Source organism: Geotrypetes seraphini, chromosome 3 (assembly GCF_902459505.1).
Source record: "Geotrypetes seraphini chromosome 3, aGeoSer1.1, whole genome shotgun sequence".
NCBI classification, from domain to species: Eukaryota; Metazoa; Chordata; class Amphibia; order Gymnophiona; family Dermophiidae; genus Geotrypetes; species Geotrypetes seraphini.
Window position 1 is genome coordinate 383,862,413 of NC_047086.1, and position 18,896 is coordinate 383,881,308.

At 46.3% G+C, this 18,896-nt stretch overlaps 1 protein-coding gene and 1 long non-coding RNA gene across 2 annotated transcripts in view; one reads left to right on the plus strand and one right to left on the minus strand.

The window, feature by feature from the left end:
- The window catches only part of PRKCE (protein kinase C epsilon), a 736,834-nt gene that overhangs the window by 253,197 nt on the left and 464,741 nt on the right, over positions 1-18,896 (minus strand). Inside the window, exons 8-10 of the mRNA XM_033935756.1 lie at positions 18,225-18,321; positions 17,092-17,306; positions 12,923-13,096 (exon numbers count right to left, since the gene is read on the minus strand). Coding sequence (XP_033791647.1) covers positions 12,923-13,096; positions 17,092-17,306; positions 18,225-18,321 — 486 coding nt within the window. The remainder of the gene's footprint in view (positions 1-12,922; positions 13,097-17,091; positions 17,307-18,224; positions 18,322-18,896) is intronic.
- Positions 12,165-18,530, plus strand: LOC117356491. The gene is made up of 2 exons (XR_004538652.1): positions 12,165-12,955; positions 18,164-18,530. It is a non-coding gene; the product is annotated as an uncharacterized LOC117356491 (long non-coding RNA).

The window sequence follows — 18,896 nt, forward strand, 5'->3', positions numbered from 1 at the left end:
GAGGGAAGGGAAACGGAAGGGGAGGACAGAGATGTCAGATGAATGGTTAGCACGGAGAAAGAAGGAAACCCAGGCAAGCGAGTTATCAGAAGACAACCAGAGCATGGGACAAACAAAATTTGAATAATGACCAGACAACAAAAGGTAGAAAAAATAATTTTATTTTTTGTTTTGTGATTACAATATGTCATATTTGAAACGTGTATCCTGCCAGAGCTGATGTTAGACCGCAAATGTGAGCTAGGATTTAACAGAGAGAGGAAAAGTCTTTTTTGTTTGCTTATTTTGGTTACACCACAGCGCCAGTGTGGTTAGGAGAAGGCAAAGGGGGTGAAGAGGCTATAAAATAAACCCACCAGGTTTTTTTAAGAAAACACCCAATTGGGCAGGAAAATTGAATCGAATTGAATCGAATCGAAAAATCGATTCAATAGGCTGAATCAAATCGAATCAAATTTTTTTTTTCCTGAATCGGGTAGCACTAGTGCACAGCAAAGCACTGCCTTCAAGTAGGCTGGTTCCTAAGAATCAGAATCAGAGCTCGGAAATGGATCACGATGGCCTGCGTGGCAAGGAACAGATCTGCCACACAGCCACTAGGCCAGCCTTTGCAGCAATATCTCTGACTCATTTCTACAGGGCTTTCAGAGTGGAATGCAGTACAGAGAAGCGTCCATAGAAAACCATTCGGTCAAAATGACTTTGCTTGCTTATCCTAATTTAGAATCACCCACACAGCTATAAGTCTGAAACTTTAGCTTTATCCCCAGACTAGATCACAGTAGCCATAGTTTCCTAGAGAGGAATGTCTCCGGTACCATCAACAATTGCAGGATTTTACACTAGTGTAATTATACAGGATTTTAACTTCCTCAAGGTAATTTAAAATGTAATTTAGTTTGCTATTTATACTCTGCTTAACTAGAAGTTCAAGGCTGATAACAAATAATTTAACAACTTTAAGGACCGCTTCCCTAAGTTAACAAATAATAAAAAAATCACCCAGTTATACGTAATATTTTATACAACGAGTATTACAAATCAAACTTTAAACAATTAAATGATATCACGCATTAGGGGTAATGGTAGACAGATCAATGAAGCCGTCGGGCGCAGTGCGTAGCGGGCCTCAAAAAAGGTGAACAGAATGCTAGGTATAATCAAGAAGGGTATTACAACCAGAACGGCAGAAGTTATCCTGCCGTTATATCAGGCAATGGTGCGCCCGCATCTGGAGTACTACGTCCAATTCTGGTTGCCGTACCTTAAGAAGGATATGGCGATACTCGAGAGGGTTCAGAGGAGAGCGATGCGACTGATAAAGGGTATGGAAAACCTTTCATATGCCGAAAGATTGGAGAAGCTAGGCCTCTTTTCCCTGGAGAAGCGGAGGCTTAGAGGAGACATAATAGAGACCTACAAGATCATGAAAGGCATGGAGAAAGTGGAGAGGGACAGATTTTTCAAAATTTCAAAAAATACAAGAACGAGGGGGCATTTGGAAAAGTTAAGAGGGGGAAGATTCAGAACCAATACTAGGAAGTTCTTCTTCACCCAGAGGGTGGTGGACACCTGGAATGCGCTTCCAGAGGGTGTGATACGACAGAGTACGCTACAGGGTTTCAAGAAGGGTTTGGATGAATTTCTGAAGGATAAGGGGATTGAAGGGTATAGATAGAGGAGTGGATGATTTCCTGCAGGAAAAATGTATTGAGGGTTACTGATAGAGAATTACTATGCAGGTCCTTGACCTGAATGGGCCGCCGCGCGAGCGGACTGCTGGGCGGGATGGACCTTTGTTCTGGCCCAGCAGAGGCACTGCTTATGTCCTTAATCTCAAAGAAAACATCTCGCTCTCAACTCCTAAAGCCAAAATCAAGTTCCAGATTCAGAAAAGAGCCTTCTTGCCTTCCAAAAAAGATCAAAGGAAACCCCTCTTCACTCATACTGGTACTTCATGCACATATTCAAGTTCCAGAATAGGGCTCATAATGCTCCTTTTGCAGTTTCTAAGCCCCCAAACCAGTACATCATCTGCTATGTTATAAATTCTCTGGGATACCTTCACATTATGTCACCATTTAATGTCACATGACACCAGTATTGTGAGAAAAAAGTGCTGCCTGATAATTTAACCATTCAGATAAAATGGCAGCCACAACGGTTAAAATGAAAGCAGGTAAGCAGTGCTGGTACCTGAATACTGGCTGCCACTGAATATTCGGTTTCAGCTCTAACTGGGAAGTGGTATTCTACGGCACTGTTTCTCAACCTGCGGTACGAGTACCCTAGGCTGCTTGGCTGGCCCGGACCTTCTCTCCGATGTCAGAACTGATGTTGGGGGGGAAGGCTTGTGGGCCGGCCAGTGTGCAATCGCTACACTCGCCTGGCCCTTCCTGGAGTTGCGGCAGGGGATAATTAAATGGATCTGGCGGGGGGCGGCGGCAGACCAGAGGGAAGAGGAATCGGCGGCGGGTCAGCTTGGGGGCAGGCATGCTTGGCCGCGGGTCGGCTTCGGGGGGAGGGAGGGAGGAAAGGGATGGGACAAAGGCTGGAAGGTAGTGAGGGGGAAGGGCATGAACCCGGTACACAGAAGGAAGGGAGGGGCATTAATAGGAAAAACAGTAAATGCGGCCATTTTACACAAGGGAGGGGAGGAGGAAGGGGGCACTAACTTGGGATATAGGAAGGAGGGAGGGAGGAAGGAGGCACTAACTTGGGACATAGGAAGGAGGGAGGGAGGAAGGAGGCACTAACTTGGGACATAGGAAGGAGGGAGGGAGGTCTGAGTTTAGGTTAACCATAAGGAATATCTGTGAAATTTTATCTGCTACATGTTCATTTATACAGCTGGCTCTCTTAAAAAAAATCATGTCTGTACGGAGCACCAGTGGAACCCCAGTTGCCTTCTCTTGACAGGGTGGATAAGAAGCAAATCAGAAGCTAAGAGAGCAATTAACATTTATTTTCCAGCTCAAACACTCTTAATCTCCTGGTGTCCAAAGCGCTTCATTCAACATCTCCAAGCTTCTAATTCAAGAAGGGTGGAGTTATTAATGAGACAATACAGTACTTGATTTTGTTTTATTTTTGGACTGGAACGTTTTTCTCCTTGGTCTTTAGTTCAATCTAAACTATGCCTGAGCAAAGAGTCTTCACAAGCGACTACCTGGGGATATTTTCCCTCTGTTTTAAAAACCTCTGCCAATTCACTTCATCCGGTCATCACTGTTACAGTCCTCAGTCGGGCGCCATTCAGCAGGGATGTTTCTGTGACCTTGCAATCTTGAGCCCTAAATCTAGCCACTAAGCCGCGCTGCCTCTGAAGCATCAGCCGACGTGGAACAGGATGACTTGACCTAAGTTCTTCACAGAGCAGTGCATGGCGCTGCGGTGAGGCATTGGTCTGGTCTGTGCAACAGATATTAATGCAATGAAAATACACAGTGCAATTTTCAAAAGTAATTAATTCGGGTAAAATGGCTGTCTGAATATTGGTCACCAAAACACCATAGTACACACAAAAGAGACAAAAAATCTGCCGTAATATGCAGAACAACCAAGAAGCAGATTAGTCTATGTAGAAGAAGTACGAATTATTAGCAACAAAGACCCGATGTGGCCACGTTTTGCCCTCAGACTGTGTCAGAAGTCAAAAATGAAGGGAAATATGGGGTTCAACCCCTGCAAGTCAGCACTTCCAAACCACAGTACAAATCAATGTGTCATCCTTCCGACTGGCAACAAATTTTGCACTCAAGGGATAGTCGTTTTACCATTTAAGTATTTAAACATCTGTATTATATCTCTTCTATCCCTTCTTTCCTCTAAGCCTTAGAGCAGGGGTGTCAAATCCAGTCGGGTTTTCAGGATTTCCCCAATGCATATGCATGAGATCTATGTGCATGCACTGCTTTCATTGTATGCTAATAGATCTCATGCATATTCATTGGGGAAATCCTGACAATCCGACTGGATTGCGGCCCTCGAGGAGGGACTTTGACACCCCTGCCTTAGAGGAAAGAAGGGATAGAGCAGATATAATACAGATGTCTAAGGTATACAAATTCAGGTATTCAAGCCTCTCGGCGCAATCCTAATATCATTTTTGTCGTCCTCCTCTGGACCGCTTCAAGCCTTCTCACAACCTTAGCAAGATACGGCCTCCAGAACTGACCTCACCAAGGACTTGTACAGGGGCATTAACACCTCACTTTTTCTGCTGGCAATTCCTCTCTCTATGCAGCCCAGCGTCCTTCTGGCTAGGGCCACCGCTTTGCCACACTGTTTCACAGCCTTGCGATCCTCCGACACTTTCTAGCCAAGGTCTCTCTCCCAGTCCATAAATATCAGCTTCTCACCCACTAGCATACACATTACATAACATTACATTAGTGACTTCTATTCCACCTGTACCTTGCAGTACTAGGCAGATTACATCTAAAATAATAAAACGCTAGCCGCGCATGCGCACTCAGACCTGCGTGATCTGTAATCCCTGTTCCGTGAGATGTAGGTCCGTGGCTTTGCAGGAGTGCGCATGCGCGGGTCCCCGGCTACTCCCCTCCTCCCGCCCTCACTCCCCAAGGAAGCCAGGAAAGCTTTCTCCCTGCCAGCGTCCTCAGCAGGGACGACACCTCCCGCCCTAACTCGCCGCCGCTGCTGATCCTCCTGTAAAGAGCAGCCTGCGATGGTGTCTGGCTTTAGCGAACCTCGCAGGCCGCTCTCCAACCTCGGTAGCACGTTCCCTCTGACGCACGGGATCGCGTCAGAGGGAACGTGCTACCGAGTTGGAGAGCAGCCTGCGAGGTTCGCTAAAGCCGGACACCATCGCAGGCTGCTCTTTACAGGAGGATCAGCCACCACGGGAAAAGCCACCGAAAAAAAAACTTCAGACGCAGCAGGCCAGCCCGCGGGAAGGGAAGGAGGAGGGGCCGAACGGAGCAGGGCAGCTCACGGTAAGAGAAGGGAATGGGGGTGGGGTGGGGGAAAATGCTGCTACTGCTTCAGAAGGGACCTGGAGGGGAAGGGAAATACCGCTGCTGCTTCTGTAAAGGAAAGGGGGGGAGAGAAGGGAATGGGGGGTGGGTGGAGGAAAATGCTGCTACTACTTCACAGGGATCTGGAGGGGAAGGGAATATCACTGCTGCTTCTGCAAAGGAAAGTGGGGGGGGGAGAGAAGGGAATGGGGGGTGGGGGGAATGCTGCTACTACTTCACAGGGACCTGGAGGGGAAGGGAAATATCACTGCTGCTTCTACAAAGGAAAGTGGGAGGGGATAGAAGGGAATGGGGGTGGGTGGGGGAAAATGCTGCTACTACTTCACAGGGATCTGGAGGGGAAGGGAAATATCACTGCTGCTTCTGCAAAGGCAAGTGTGGGGGGGGAGAGAAGGGAATGGGGGGTGGGGAGAATGCTGCTACTACTTCACAGGGACCTGGAGGGGAAGGTAAATATCACTGCTGCTTCTGCAAAGGAAAGTGTGGGGGGGAGAGAAGGGAATGGGGGGTGGGTGGGGGAAAATGCTGCTGCTACTTCTCAGGGATCTAGAGGGGAAGGAAAATATCACTGTTGCTTCTGCAAAGAAAAGTGGGGGGGGGGGAGAGAAGGGAATGGGGGGGGGGGAATGCTGCTACTACTTCACAGGGACCTGGAGGGGAAGGGAAATATCACTGCTGCTTCTGCAAAGGAAAGTGGGGTGGGGGGAGACAGACAGAAAGAAAGACAGACAGACAAAGTGTGCCAGGGAGAGAGAGAGAAAAATAGCAGGAGGAAGAGAGACAGAAAGAAAGGAAGAAAGAGACAGGAGCAGGGAGAGAGACATAAATAAAGAAAGACAGACAGGTATATATTCTAGCACCCGTTAAATTAACGGGCTTAAACACTAGTCAGAAGATAACTGGACATTTCCAGGAAAAAATACAGTTTAGGGAGCTGGTTACATAATTGAGTCTTTGGGAGGAATTACAAGACAGGGAGGAATTTGAGGATTACATCAGAAGAACCTAGACATTTGCAGGGAAACTACAGTATAGGGGGCTGGTTACATAGTTGGGTCTTTGAGGGAAATTACAAGAGGAGTAGAAATTTGAGGGGGAATTTTACAGGGGAGGGGGAAGGACCAGGGGGGGGGGAGTTAAGGTATTTGGATAAATTTTTTGAATAGCTGGGTTTTGATTTCTTTGGATTTTTACTCCCCCAAGTGCATCCCTCTGCACTTCTTTGCCTTAAATTTTAGCTGCCAAACATTACCAGGGCTGCCCAAGTCCGGTCCTCGAGATCTACTGGCAGGCCAGGTTTTCAGGACATCCACAATGAATATGCATGAGAGAGATTTGCCTGCACTGCTTTCTTGGCATGCAAATCTCTCTCATGCATGTTCAATGTGGATATCCTGAAAACCTGGCCTGCCAGTAGATCTCGAGGACCGGACTTGGGCAGCCCTACATTAGACCATTCTTCTAACTTTTGCAGATCTCTTCTCGTGTTTTCTGTTCCTGCCAGCATGTTCACTCTGTTGCAAATCTTCATGTCATTGCAAAAAGACATACTTTTCCTTCTAATCCTTTGGGAAATACCACTCACAAATAGATTAGAAACATAGAAGATGACGGCAGATAAGGGCAATAGCCCATCAGGTCTGCCCACTCTACTGACCCACCCCCAAGTCTACTATCCTAGGAATCCCACTCCTGGTGACAGGTTCCCTTGGCTTAACCCTCTAAGGGATCCCACTGGGCATCCCATTTGCTCTTAAATTCTTGCACGCTGTTTGCCTCGATCACTTTCACCGGGAGCTCGTTCCAAGGATCAACCACTCTCTCGGTGAAGAAATATTTCCTGGTGTCACCATGAAATTTCCTGCCCCTGCGTTTGAGCGGATGCCCTCTTGTGGATGAGGGTCTTTTGAGAAAGAGAATCTCTTCTTCCATTTCGATACGGCTGGTAATATACTTGAACGTCTCGATCATGTCTCCTCTCTCCCTACGTTCCTCGAGTGAGTACAGCCGCAAATGTTTCAGCCAGTACTGATCCCCGAGGCAAGCCACTATTCACCCCCAATCTAGTCTCTCTTTCCCCCTCCCAGTGGAGCCTGGCATTGCTCTCTCACCTCTTCCACTCTCCGGCAGTCCTGTATTGTTTACATCAGTTGCTGAGAGCGGCAGCAGTAGCATGACAGGCTGCCGTCACGCCCACAGGAACTGCATCAGAAGAGGCAGGACGATGCAGAAGGAAGATCTAGGGGCTGGCCAAAGGCAACCTATCATGCTGCTGCTGCTGCCAGTGACCAATGGAAATTTAGGGGATATCCTGGGGGAGTGAGGTGAGGGAGCAGCACTGAACCCATGGTGGGAGGAGGGGAGGAGATGAGAAAACGCTTAACCTGTAGACCAGATGAGGACAGAGGCTGAATATTTTGACACCCTTAATCGCCAACGCCCTGGATCAGAACCTCGCCTGGTCCAAAGGTGAAGCTGGCCCTGAATACCTATTAATATCAAATGAGGACAAAATAAGAATTTCAGGTTACCACATCCTAATTTGTCCGGACATTACATAACGGAACAACAAAGTGTTTTCATCTGCAGTGTACAGTACTGAGAAGACTGGAAGAAGCTGAGCTCTTGCCTGAAGCACAAAAAGAAGTTGCAAGCCTGGGGGCTTTCGGGGTCCTTTAGTGAAACCTGTTGAGGTGTCGTTTGCTGCCAGATAAGAGTAGAAGAACTCTGCCAGAGAAGCGATATAGCGCTAGGGTGGGAGAAAGTTCTTTTGAATAGGGCAGAAATCAGTGAGACAGATAACTTCCTCATCATGCCTGATGTCTAGTGTTATCTTTCAAATGGGGACAGGAGAGCCCTCCAGAAGGGCTGTTCGCTGTTGGAGAAAGAAGGTGTTCTTTTGGGTCAGTGGAAAGTATGTTATTGAGGTGGAGGGCAATAGTTATCATTTTTGGTCTGCTTTTTCAAATGATGTCCAAGATAACCTAATGGTTAGGGCAGCAAGCTGAAAACCAAGGAAGCCACAGTTCACACTGCAATGCCACCCCTTGTGATTCCGGGCAAGTCACGGAACCTTCCACAGTTTCAGATACACACTTAAGATTGTAAGAACGCCTTAAGCGACTAATGAAAAAGGCACGAGTTAAATCCAAAATACCTTCCCTACAATCTAAGTGGGTATCTGGGACAATGGAAGATAAAAAAGTCACCTGCATTGAGATGACAAGGATTATCATCAAGGGAAGTGAGATTTGAACACTGGCTTCCCTGGATCTGTAAACCAAAACAGACCGACTCTATAATAGTAACTCAAACCACGAGGAGGATCCGTTATGCTAAAATTCAGCTCAGAAATATAAAACTCTGAAGAGGAGGAGGTAACCCCCTCTTAGAAAAAAGAGTTTATCTTCCAATCATTGCTTCATAATATAACAAACGAGTCCAACTCAAAGGTATGAATGATTATAACATGTATATGTCTCACTAATGGTGCAATATGCATCCAAAAACACTTTCAAAAAACAATCAAAATTTCTGCATTCAGGTAAGCACTAAGACTTTGCATTCATATAGTAAGTTTCTCAAAAAGATACTTGTCAGGGTCCCGACGTGGCCCCGTTTCGGTGTCTACTTCAGGAGACCCCGTCTGGCTGATTAGCTTGCTTACAAATTGACAACCATATAACATTTAAATGGTAGATCGTTCAGCAGATGAAAAAATCTGCACAAAGAATTTTTTCATCTGCTGAACGATCTACCATTTAAATGTTATATGGTTGTCAATTTGTAAGCAAGCTAATCAGCCAGACGGGGTCTCCTGAAGTAGACACCGAAACGGGGCCACGTCGGGACCCTGACAAGTATCTTTTTGAGAAACTTACTATATGAATGCAAAGTCTTAGTGCTTACCTGAATGCAGAAATTTTGATTGTTTTTTGAAAGTGTTTTTGGATGCATATTGCACCATTAGTGAGACATATACACGTTATAATCATTCATACCTTTGAGTTGGACTCGTTTGTTATATTATGAAGCAATGATTGGAAGATAAACTCTTTTTTCTAAGAGGGGGTTACCTCCTCCTCTTCAGAGTTTTATATTTCTGAGCTGAATTTTAGCATAACGGGTCCTCCTCGTGGTTTGAGTTACTATTATAGAGTCGGTCTGTTTTGGTTTACATAGTGTCTTTTCTGACTCTTTTGTTACATTGTCCCTGCTGATAGTGGAAACATTCCCTGGATCTGTGCCTATTATGCTGTCCATTTTTTAAAATACAGGTTACAAGATCCAAATGACCTTCGACACACTAGTACAGGGCACTTACCACCCTAGTTGTAGGCATGGGCTTATTTATAAGCCACTGTTTCCAGAAGCCCCTAATTACTTGTACTGGGTGTTGGTGATTAGCTAAGGGGTTTTCAAGGCTGACTTCCAGGGAAGCCAGTGTTTTAATCTCACTTCCCCCGTTGATGCGTACAACAAACTAAAAAAAAAACCTGAACACCTGTCCGAGATTGAGGTTACATTTTAGGCCTTAGTGAGCACACCTAAAGTAACATATAGGAAACAGCAAACCACCTTATTTCATTGTACCCTTAAAGCCTCATTTGCATCTATATCACTTGGTTTGCATTCTGGAATATGCTCATGTTATTGCATATTCTTATCAGATTCCTGATATACCACCTTTCTGTGGTACAATCATAGTGGGTTTTCATATGTACTGTATATACAGGTACTTTCTCTGTCCCTGTGGCAATGGAAAGTTAGGTGACTTTCCCAGGGTCACAAGGAGCTGCAGTGGGAATTGAACCTTGTTACCTGGTTCTCAGCCTATGGGCGCCTTCCTATATCATGGTACATGAGAACATAAGAACAGCCTTACTGGGTCAGCCCCATGGTCCATCGAGCCCAGTAGCCCGTTCTCACAGTGGCTAATCCAGGTCACTAATACCTGGCCAAAATCCAAGGAGTAGCAACATTCCAGCATCTCAAAGAATAGGAAGATTCCGGAACCCCAATGAGAGCAACATTCCAGAGCTGAGATTGTGATGTCATAATGCCTCATTCCACAGTGCCTCAGAGCCAACCTCATCAGTGATGTTACAATGGCCAATCCAAGTCACTAGTACCTGGCCAAAACCCAAGGAGTAGCAACATTCCAGCATCTCAAAGAATAGGAAGATTCCGGAACCCCAATGAGAGCAACATTCCAGAGCTGAGATTGTGATGTCATAATGCCTCATTTCACAGTGCCACAGAGCCAACCTCATCAGTGATGTCACAATGGATTGATTATCCTATACTTGGCACACATAAGAGCATAAGAACAGCCATACTGGGTCAGACCAATGGTCCATCAAGCCCAATAGCCCGTTCCCACGGTGACCAATCCAGGTCACCAGTACCTGGCCAAAACCCAAGGAGTAGCAACATTCCATGTTGCCGATCCAGGGCAAGCAGTGGCTTCCCCCATGTCTTAATAACAGACTATGGACTTTTCTCCAGGAAATTGTTCATTACCTTTCTTAAAACCAGCTATGCTAATCGCTCTTACCACAACCTCTGGTACATGGACTTCTCTTGCCACCGCGCGTATCTGTGAAGCTGAAAGTTATGCCATCGGTAGTTTCACTACCAGCAGGGCCCCAAGGCAGACAGGTTTCAGAAGATGTCAGACTAACAATGTACCACCCGTCTGAGCAGCAGCAAATGGGCAGTGTTGGAGGCAGAGGATCGCATTTGACGCGACAACAGTGACAACATCGAATTTATACTACGCAGAAGAAAGGCCCGGCAATCTACTTCTATATTCTGCCACGAAAACTTGATATCATTATCAAGTAGCTAGGACTAGAAAACGAGTTGATGGCACCTAACAATGGGCACCAGAATCGCGCCCATGTAGACGCTGTAAGGTGCCTAACGCCACTGTAGGCATGGCATTAGCCGCGGCAAAGCGCCTGTGTAGGTGTGAATCATGTCAAAGGTAAGCGGCGGAAATGTAGGCCTTGAAAACCCTGGTCTACATTTCTGGTGCCTAGCTTTGCCAGGGGCGCGATTCTAAAAGGCACTGTCACGTGATTGATACGTGATCGGCGGCCGCTCTTACGGCAGCTGCTGCCAATGGCGCCGTTCAGAGAATCCGAGCATTAGCTACTAGTACATTGGTCTTTCAATCCTGCTGATTTGTGCATGCCACACTCTCAGAGATGGGTCACTTGAAAGCAGGTTTCTGGAAAACGTGATAAAGATTTTTTTTGTTTTAAATAATCAGTAAATGATGCTTTGGAGGTAATCCAAGGGCTTCAAGCTTTCTGTTCAGTTGCCATGCCACATATAGCCAATAAGTGAACAAATCATACAGCTCAGCAAAAACACTCTCTGAAGGCTGGAAGAGGGCAGCCATTTTTGCTTCTTTACTGCCATCTTCTGGCACTGGAAAATAAAACAGTCTACTTCACATTTCTTTGCACAAACAGGTTACATGCAAGTTCCCATGTTGGGATTTCAGAACATGCCAGAAATACTTTTCAAGATTAGCCGATAGCTTTCTGCGATTTAAAATTTCAAACATAGCTCAGGATTGCGTCAAAGACTTTTCGGCACACACCATACAGTTTTTAACGCTAATTGTTCATTTAAACTGAGCTTAATATACAAAGGGCTGATCGTGAATTCACGAAAATATGCACACACTACAAACACTCATGTAAACACACATATACATAACTCAAACCTAAAATTTCAGTTCACCATACTTATTAACAGCTCTTACAGCAATCAACACTTCATATGAAAGCGACATCATCACTGGACCCTCCCAGAACCGAGTTGAAAACCCTGCGGTATTCTGATTCACCATTTCATTGCACCTTACTGTAATATCTGCAGTGATATTTATGCTTGCAGCGGCGTAACGAGGGAGGTTGACGCCTGGGGGGGGGGGGTGTGGCGTCCGGCATCCCCGCACCATGTGCCCCTTTCTACTCTTCCGCGTCTTGCCGTGCGTCCACCCCCATCCCCCGCATACCTCCTAAAATGTTTGCTGGCACGAGCAGCATATTCCACTTGCTGCTCGCGCCGGCCTCGGCTCCCTTCTGATGCCACATCCTGGTCCCGTGACCCGGAAGTGGCATTAGAAGGGAGCTGAAGCTGGCGTTAGCAGCAGGTGGAAGAGGCTGCTCTACTATTTATTTATTTTAACAATTTATAAACTGCTTTAAATCAAAGCGGTGCACAAATAAACACAATAATGAATAATAAAAATAATGTCAACCCGCGGCAGAATCATCTAGATGTCATTCCTACTAATTCTTACAAGATTCATACACTGACACAAAGGGGTCGTATAATGTCAAATTTGACTCGCTTAAAATCAATCCATAGCATACGGAACTTGGAGGTTCTCACAACTCACTCGAATTGTGCCAAAATGAACACACTCCATGAACGTGTCAACGAACAACTGCGTTTTCAGTTGTTTCCTGAAACAAACTCAATCTCTGCCCAACCGCAGGACTCCAGGGAGAGAGTTCCAAAGTTGTGCCAGCGAACACGGACAGAAGCACGCAGAGGGGCGGAAAGGAACCAGCGCCCCCGTGAAGACGGTGCCCGGGGTGGTCTGCCCCCCTGCCCTTTCCTACGCCACTGGTGCCCATCTATTTGACAAACTCGTTTAAACTTCCTCAAACGATTTCCTCTACGTCTACTTGCATGCTCCTGCCTCCAGATATATATAATTACGTTACACGTCTGTTTATTTCCTTCTACTTCATACTCCTGATGTAACTTTCGCTGAAAGATATGATGGGATATAAATAAAGCTATTATTATTATCATATCTAAGAAAAACACTCAGCTCCAGGGGATCCTCACGGGCTGACAGTACGGTGCTACTCTGACCAACTTATGCATCATACCTTTGTCTGAAAGCAGCAGTAGAGCTGTGTCAGGTAAGGATGTTTCCGAGCTAGTGCCAAAATTCTTTTTTCTGTCATCGTGCAATCCACGTCGTCGTCCTGAAGAATGACGTCTTTTTTTAGGACTTTTACCGCATATACTTCGTCTTTACCTTTAAGCTCTGCCAGCATAACCTAGAATGAACATAAAACTCTTCTTAGGTAGACAAACACAACGAGAACGTCCAGCGGACGTACGTTCGTCTCTACAGCTGTCACTGGAGGATGACGGCACTGGAGACAGAGAGCAGAGAAAATCGATATTAACATTCTTTCTTTATTTAGCAATTTATAACGCTTCCTTATAACATTGTTCATGGTAAAGAACCAAGGAGGGTTAAACAGGTTTAGAAAATATTATAGAGCAGTGTAAATAATGTTTAAGATAAATAATCAGTTCTTGTTAGGTGCTATCGAGAGAATGACACAGGGACATCCCCGCGGGTTCTTTTCCTGTCCCTGCCCCATTCCTACAAGCTCCATCCTCAAACCCTTTAAAATCCTAAGTAGCAACATTCTAGAGCTCAGATTGTGTTGTCATAATGCCTCATTTCACCAATGCCTAAGCTCTGTCCTCATCTGCACAAGCCTCAAGTATATTGTGATGTCATAATACCTCATTCCACCAATGCCTAAGCTCCGTCCTCATCTGCACAAGCCTCAAACACTTTAAAATCATAAGTGTTTGAGACTTGTGTGGTTAAGGCAGAGCTTACAGGGATGGGGCAGGGACAGGGAAATCGAGTTCCTGCCATCAACTTTGTGCTTGAGTCCTAGTGACTTGGTACATGGCCGTGATGTGCCACTAGGGCTTGAGCACATCTGAGAAGCTATGCTGTTGGTAGTTTCACGACTAGCAGAATCGCCCAAGGTGGACAAGTTTGGGTGGAAATGTCAGACTAATGATGCACTACCCATCTGGGCAGCAGCAAATGGGCAGTGCTTTATTTAAGTATTTTTATACCACTTATGGGCTAAGTGGTTTACATATAGGTACTCAAACATTTTTTCCTGTCTGTCCTGTTGGGCTCACACTCTATCTAATGCGCCTGGGGCAATGGGAGATTAAGTGGCTTGCCCGGGGTCACAAGGAGCAGCGTGGGATTTGAACCCACAACCTCAGGGGCTGTAGCTCTAACCACTGCACCACACACTCGTGTTTGATGTGACACCGTCGAATTTATACTGCGCAGAAGAAAGGTCCGGCAATCTACTTTGGTATTCTGCCGAGAAAACTTGATAAAATAATCAGTACAGCCAGAAATAGACTTCGTAAAATTAAAGATGTCGGGGGTCATAAGAACATACGAATAGCTATACTGGGTCAGAGAAATGGTCCATCTAGCCCACTATTTTGTTTCTAACTGTGGCCAAACCAGGTCACAAGTCCCTGGCGGAAACCCAAATAGTAGCAGCATTCTATGCTACCGATCCCAGGGCACGGAATGGGGCTATTCATTGCGGCCATTTCATCGCGGGACGTTTCAGCGCAGCTACGATAAAACGGCCGTGATGTATCGTCCTATTATAGGGAGGCTGGGCTTCAGGGCGCCTGCAGAGGGTGGCTGATGCAGCAGCTCTTGCGGCTGCCTCTCTTTCCAGGGCCAGGGCTCAAAAGATGCGATGCAGCACTCCGGCAGCATGGCAGAGGCACCGCAACGCAGCAGGCTCCGGTGGCAGCTTCTTCCCCCAGGACCTGGGTTCCCCGCCAGCCACCACAGAGGTGCCAGATCGCAAAAACAGGGAGGAGAGGGAGAGGATATAATTCTTTGTGGGGTGGAGGCATTGCCCCTCAAACACTGAATTTTTTTATTTTTTTTTTGGGGGGGGGGCATTGCCCCTCCCCAAATGCTGAAATTAGACAATTCATTGTAACCAGCTCATCATGCTGAAATGGTCACCCTGAACTGGCCACAATGAAACGGCTGCAATGAATCGTCCTAGACCCCCCCCCCCCCCCTAGGGCAAGAAGTGGCTTCCCCCATGTCTGTCTCAATAGCAGATCATGGATTTTTTTCCCCAAGGAACTTATCCAAATTTTTTTAAAACACAGATTCACTAACTGCCGCGAATACGGTTTTTCGCCAGGGGAGGCAGGAGAGGGCAGCTGGAACGCCGGCGAGTGAAGGAAATTCTCCGACTGCCTCTTCCTGCGCTAAAGCCGGGCTTCACCAATCAGGAGCTGCTTTGACACGCAGCTCTTGATTGGTGAAGCCCGACTTTAGTACAGGAAGAGGCGGTCGGAGAGTACCGCGAATGACCCAGACCGCAAACTGCGAATTCGCGGGGCAACACTGTATTTCCCTGTAATTTCACCCAGTGTCTCCTAGTCTTTGTCATTTTGGATGGAGTAACCAATTGATATCCACGACAATTTAAGCAGCCAGAAACGGATCCTGGCTGGTTAAATTGCCTGTTCAGGCTAGTTACTACTTTTCAACGGCACTTAACTGGTTAAAGCCACAGAAAATAACCAATTAGCGCTGAATAAAAACTGGCTATTTGGGGAGGGCGTTACAGGGACGGAATTAGTGCTTGGCTGGTTATATGCTGATAGTCACCACTTAACTGGCCAGGTTCACTGCAAAATGGGTCAGCAGAAAGTCAAAAACCCAAAGCTGGTTAAGTGATGAAAATAAAACCCCCAAAAGACTGTGAATAACAATGTTCTTGATGCTACTTTATTGATGTATCATGCCAAGACAATAAATGGAGAAAAAACTCAAAAAACATTCCGCTGAAGAGTGTTTTTTCAAGTTTGTTTGACTTTTTCATCCACACTAGCAACGTCTGTTTTCACTATTGTACACTGTCTAGAAGCGAAAAGGTTCATTATCCACTTTGTAGGTTTTCCGCTACTGTATACTGTCTAGAACTGAAAAGGTATGACGGGATATAAATAAAAGTTTATTATAATTACATTATTATTATTTGTGTATTTACATCAACCTGGACCCCTGAGGAAGGCTTGTCTGCCGAAACATAGACCATGTTAAGAACATAAGAACTGCCGCTGCTGGGTCAGACCAGTGGTCCATCGTGCCCAGCACTCCGCTCACACGGCGGCACCCAGGTCAAAGACCAGTGCCCTAACTGAGTCTAGCCTTACCAGCGTACGTTCCGGTTCAGCAGGAACTTGTCCAACTTTGTCTTGAATCCCTGGAGGGTGTTTTCCCTTATAACAGCCTCCGGAAGATCGTTCCAGATTTCTACCACTCTCTGGGTGAAGAAGAACTTCCTTACGTTTGTACGGAATCTATCCCCTTTTAACTTTAGAGAGTGCCCTCTCATTCTTTCCACCTTGGAGAGGGTGAACAGTCTGTCTTTATCTACTAAGTCTATTCACTTCATTATCTTGAATGTTTCGATCATGTCCCCTCTCAGTCTCCTCGTTTCAAGGGAGAAGAGGCCCAGTTTCTCTAATCTCTCTGTACGGCAACTCCTCCAGCCCCTTAACCATTTTAGAGTTGGGTCCTGTTACACCGCAACATATGTGGATTTGTACATTTATTCTCTTGGAATAATAATACACCAATAATGTAGCATCAAGAACATCGTTATCCACATTCTCTTTTGGGTTTTGTTCTCAGGACTCTCTTGGAGCAACTGGGTCATCCCCCTTTTTTTTGTGGTCTAAGTGATGCACACACCCCTCTCAAAACGCTTCCGGTAAGCCGTAAAATAGCTGGAAACGGAGGTGAGCAATCGTCCTGCACGCAGGTGTCACGCGCCATTGACCTGCGTGCGACTGACGTGCCTGTCCCTGTGGCATCTCAATATCCCTGTCCCTTCTCCACGAGTTCAGCCCTTGTCCTATTCCTGTAAGCTCTGCCTTAACCACATGAGCTTCGAACAATTATGATTTTAAAGTGTTTGAGGTTTGTGCAGATGAGGATAGAGCTTGCAGGGATGGGACGGGAAGGGTCAGGATGAGGATAGAGAGATCCCTGTGTCGTCATCTACAGTTGCGTCTCAGCTTAAATATAAGCACATGAGCAGAAAAAAGACTACACTTTTCCAATGCCCGATAGTAAGTAGGTATCAGGGCACAGGGAAGGTCCTCAAGGACAATCTAATCCCTCCCACTCATGGTCCAGATTATAGAACAACCCAATGCAGGAGCCACAAACCTTTCCAAAACTGCCTTTCCCCAGTACTTTAATGAAGCTGAATTCTTCTAGGCCCATCCGCTTGGTCTGATAGAGCCGGACTTCCCCATTTTCTCCGTTTTCCCCCACGTCGGTGAGCTGGTTTTCTGTCGATGCAGTGGTGGCACCTTTGTGCTCTTCGCCTCGATTGTCAAAGGACAAAGCTTTCCTAATATTATTTTCGAGTTCTTTTATTTCTAAAAGAGGAAAGCACAAAGTTGTTGCAGTCACAGGTGGAGCGAGAAAAAGTTTCCGTGAAAACACAGCGAATCGTTCAGTCAGACAAAGAAGCGGAACCAGCCCAGAGAAGGAGTGTAAGATCACTGGATTTAAGTGACGACTGTGCGCGTATCAGAGGTGAGGTGCCTGTTGTTCAAACAGTGGATGTGCGCATGACTCCTACAGGCGTGATCAAAACGTTGTCATTCAAAACGGTTTCAAAGCTTCTTGATGAAACAGCGCCAGAAGTGATACTTTTTGATAACATCCGTGATGCAGGCACAATCGCCTAAACACAGCGGTGTCAACAGTGGCGTAGTAAGGGTGAGCGTAGTAAGGGCGAGTGGTGCCCCTCCCCCGCCCACCGCGCATGTGCCCCCTCCCTTTTCCCTGTTCAACTTCTCCGGCATGAGCAGCATGCCCACGTTGGTGTCGGCTCGCCCTCTGCCATCACTTCCTAGGCGTGGGTCTCGGAAGTGACGTTGGAGAGAGAGAACGCCGAAGCCGACGCGGGCGGTAAGTTGGTGGCTGCTGGAGCCAAAGTTAAAAAGGTACAGGGAAAGAAGGGTAGCGCATGCGCGGTAGGAGGGTTGATGGCGCCCCAAGGAAGATGGCGTCCAGAGTGGACCATCCCCCTCGCTCTGGGTGTCGAGTCATTTTCCAGTAAATGCTGGTCATCATACACCACTTCTCTGGGCTGATTTCATGTCTCTGTCTGACCAAATATTTTAATAAAATAAATTATTATTATTATTTTTTGTTAACTATAAAAACATGTGGTTCAATATTCAACAGCACTTATCTGCGTAACAGCAAATGATTTATTTCTGCACAGGACCTGGAGAAGCAAGTGGCAAGATACACGTTCACACTTAGAGAGACAAAAGGAATCTAACCCTGGTCGCACGGAGAGGTCGGCGCTGACTTTGACCTGTCGTCTTCGGATGACATGATACCAGGCAAGGGCTGTTGACATTCTGCACCTGCAATCAGCTGTGAAAACCCCCCACCCAAGAAAGAAACAGCTTTAGGGTTCTCAAACGTAACTGCAAAATGATAGCAAAATAATGACCTTAAAAAAAAAAAGAGAGAATGGGCTAAAGATTTAAAAACAAAACAAAACATTAAACTCTCTTAAATGAACATCTAAGGACAATCACAGAAATATGCCCTGCAGAAATAAAAGGTTTTAATTTGCCAGCTCTCTTTTTGTGCTGTTGTCTTTTGGGGGTACACCGTTAAAAGCGTGGCAGACAAAGCCACGCCGACAAAAATGTTCCGGTTCACCCTATTTATGCTTTGAGGGGGGGAACCCCCCCAACTACAGTTAGAAGTGCTGGCGCATCCGTTGCGGTGGGGTTTGGGGGGAACCCCCCAGTACACTGAAAACTCCCGGTTATCCCTGTTCGGGAGTTTTCAGTGTAGTGGGGGGGGGATCCCCCCCACACTCCCCCAACGGGAGTGCCAGGACTTCTAATTGTAGTGGGGGGGGGGTGTTCCTCACCACCCCCTCCCTCAGAGCGTAAAAGATAAGGCTTTAAATAGGGTGAACCAGTGACGCGCATATG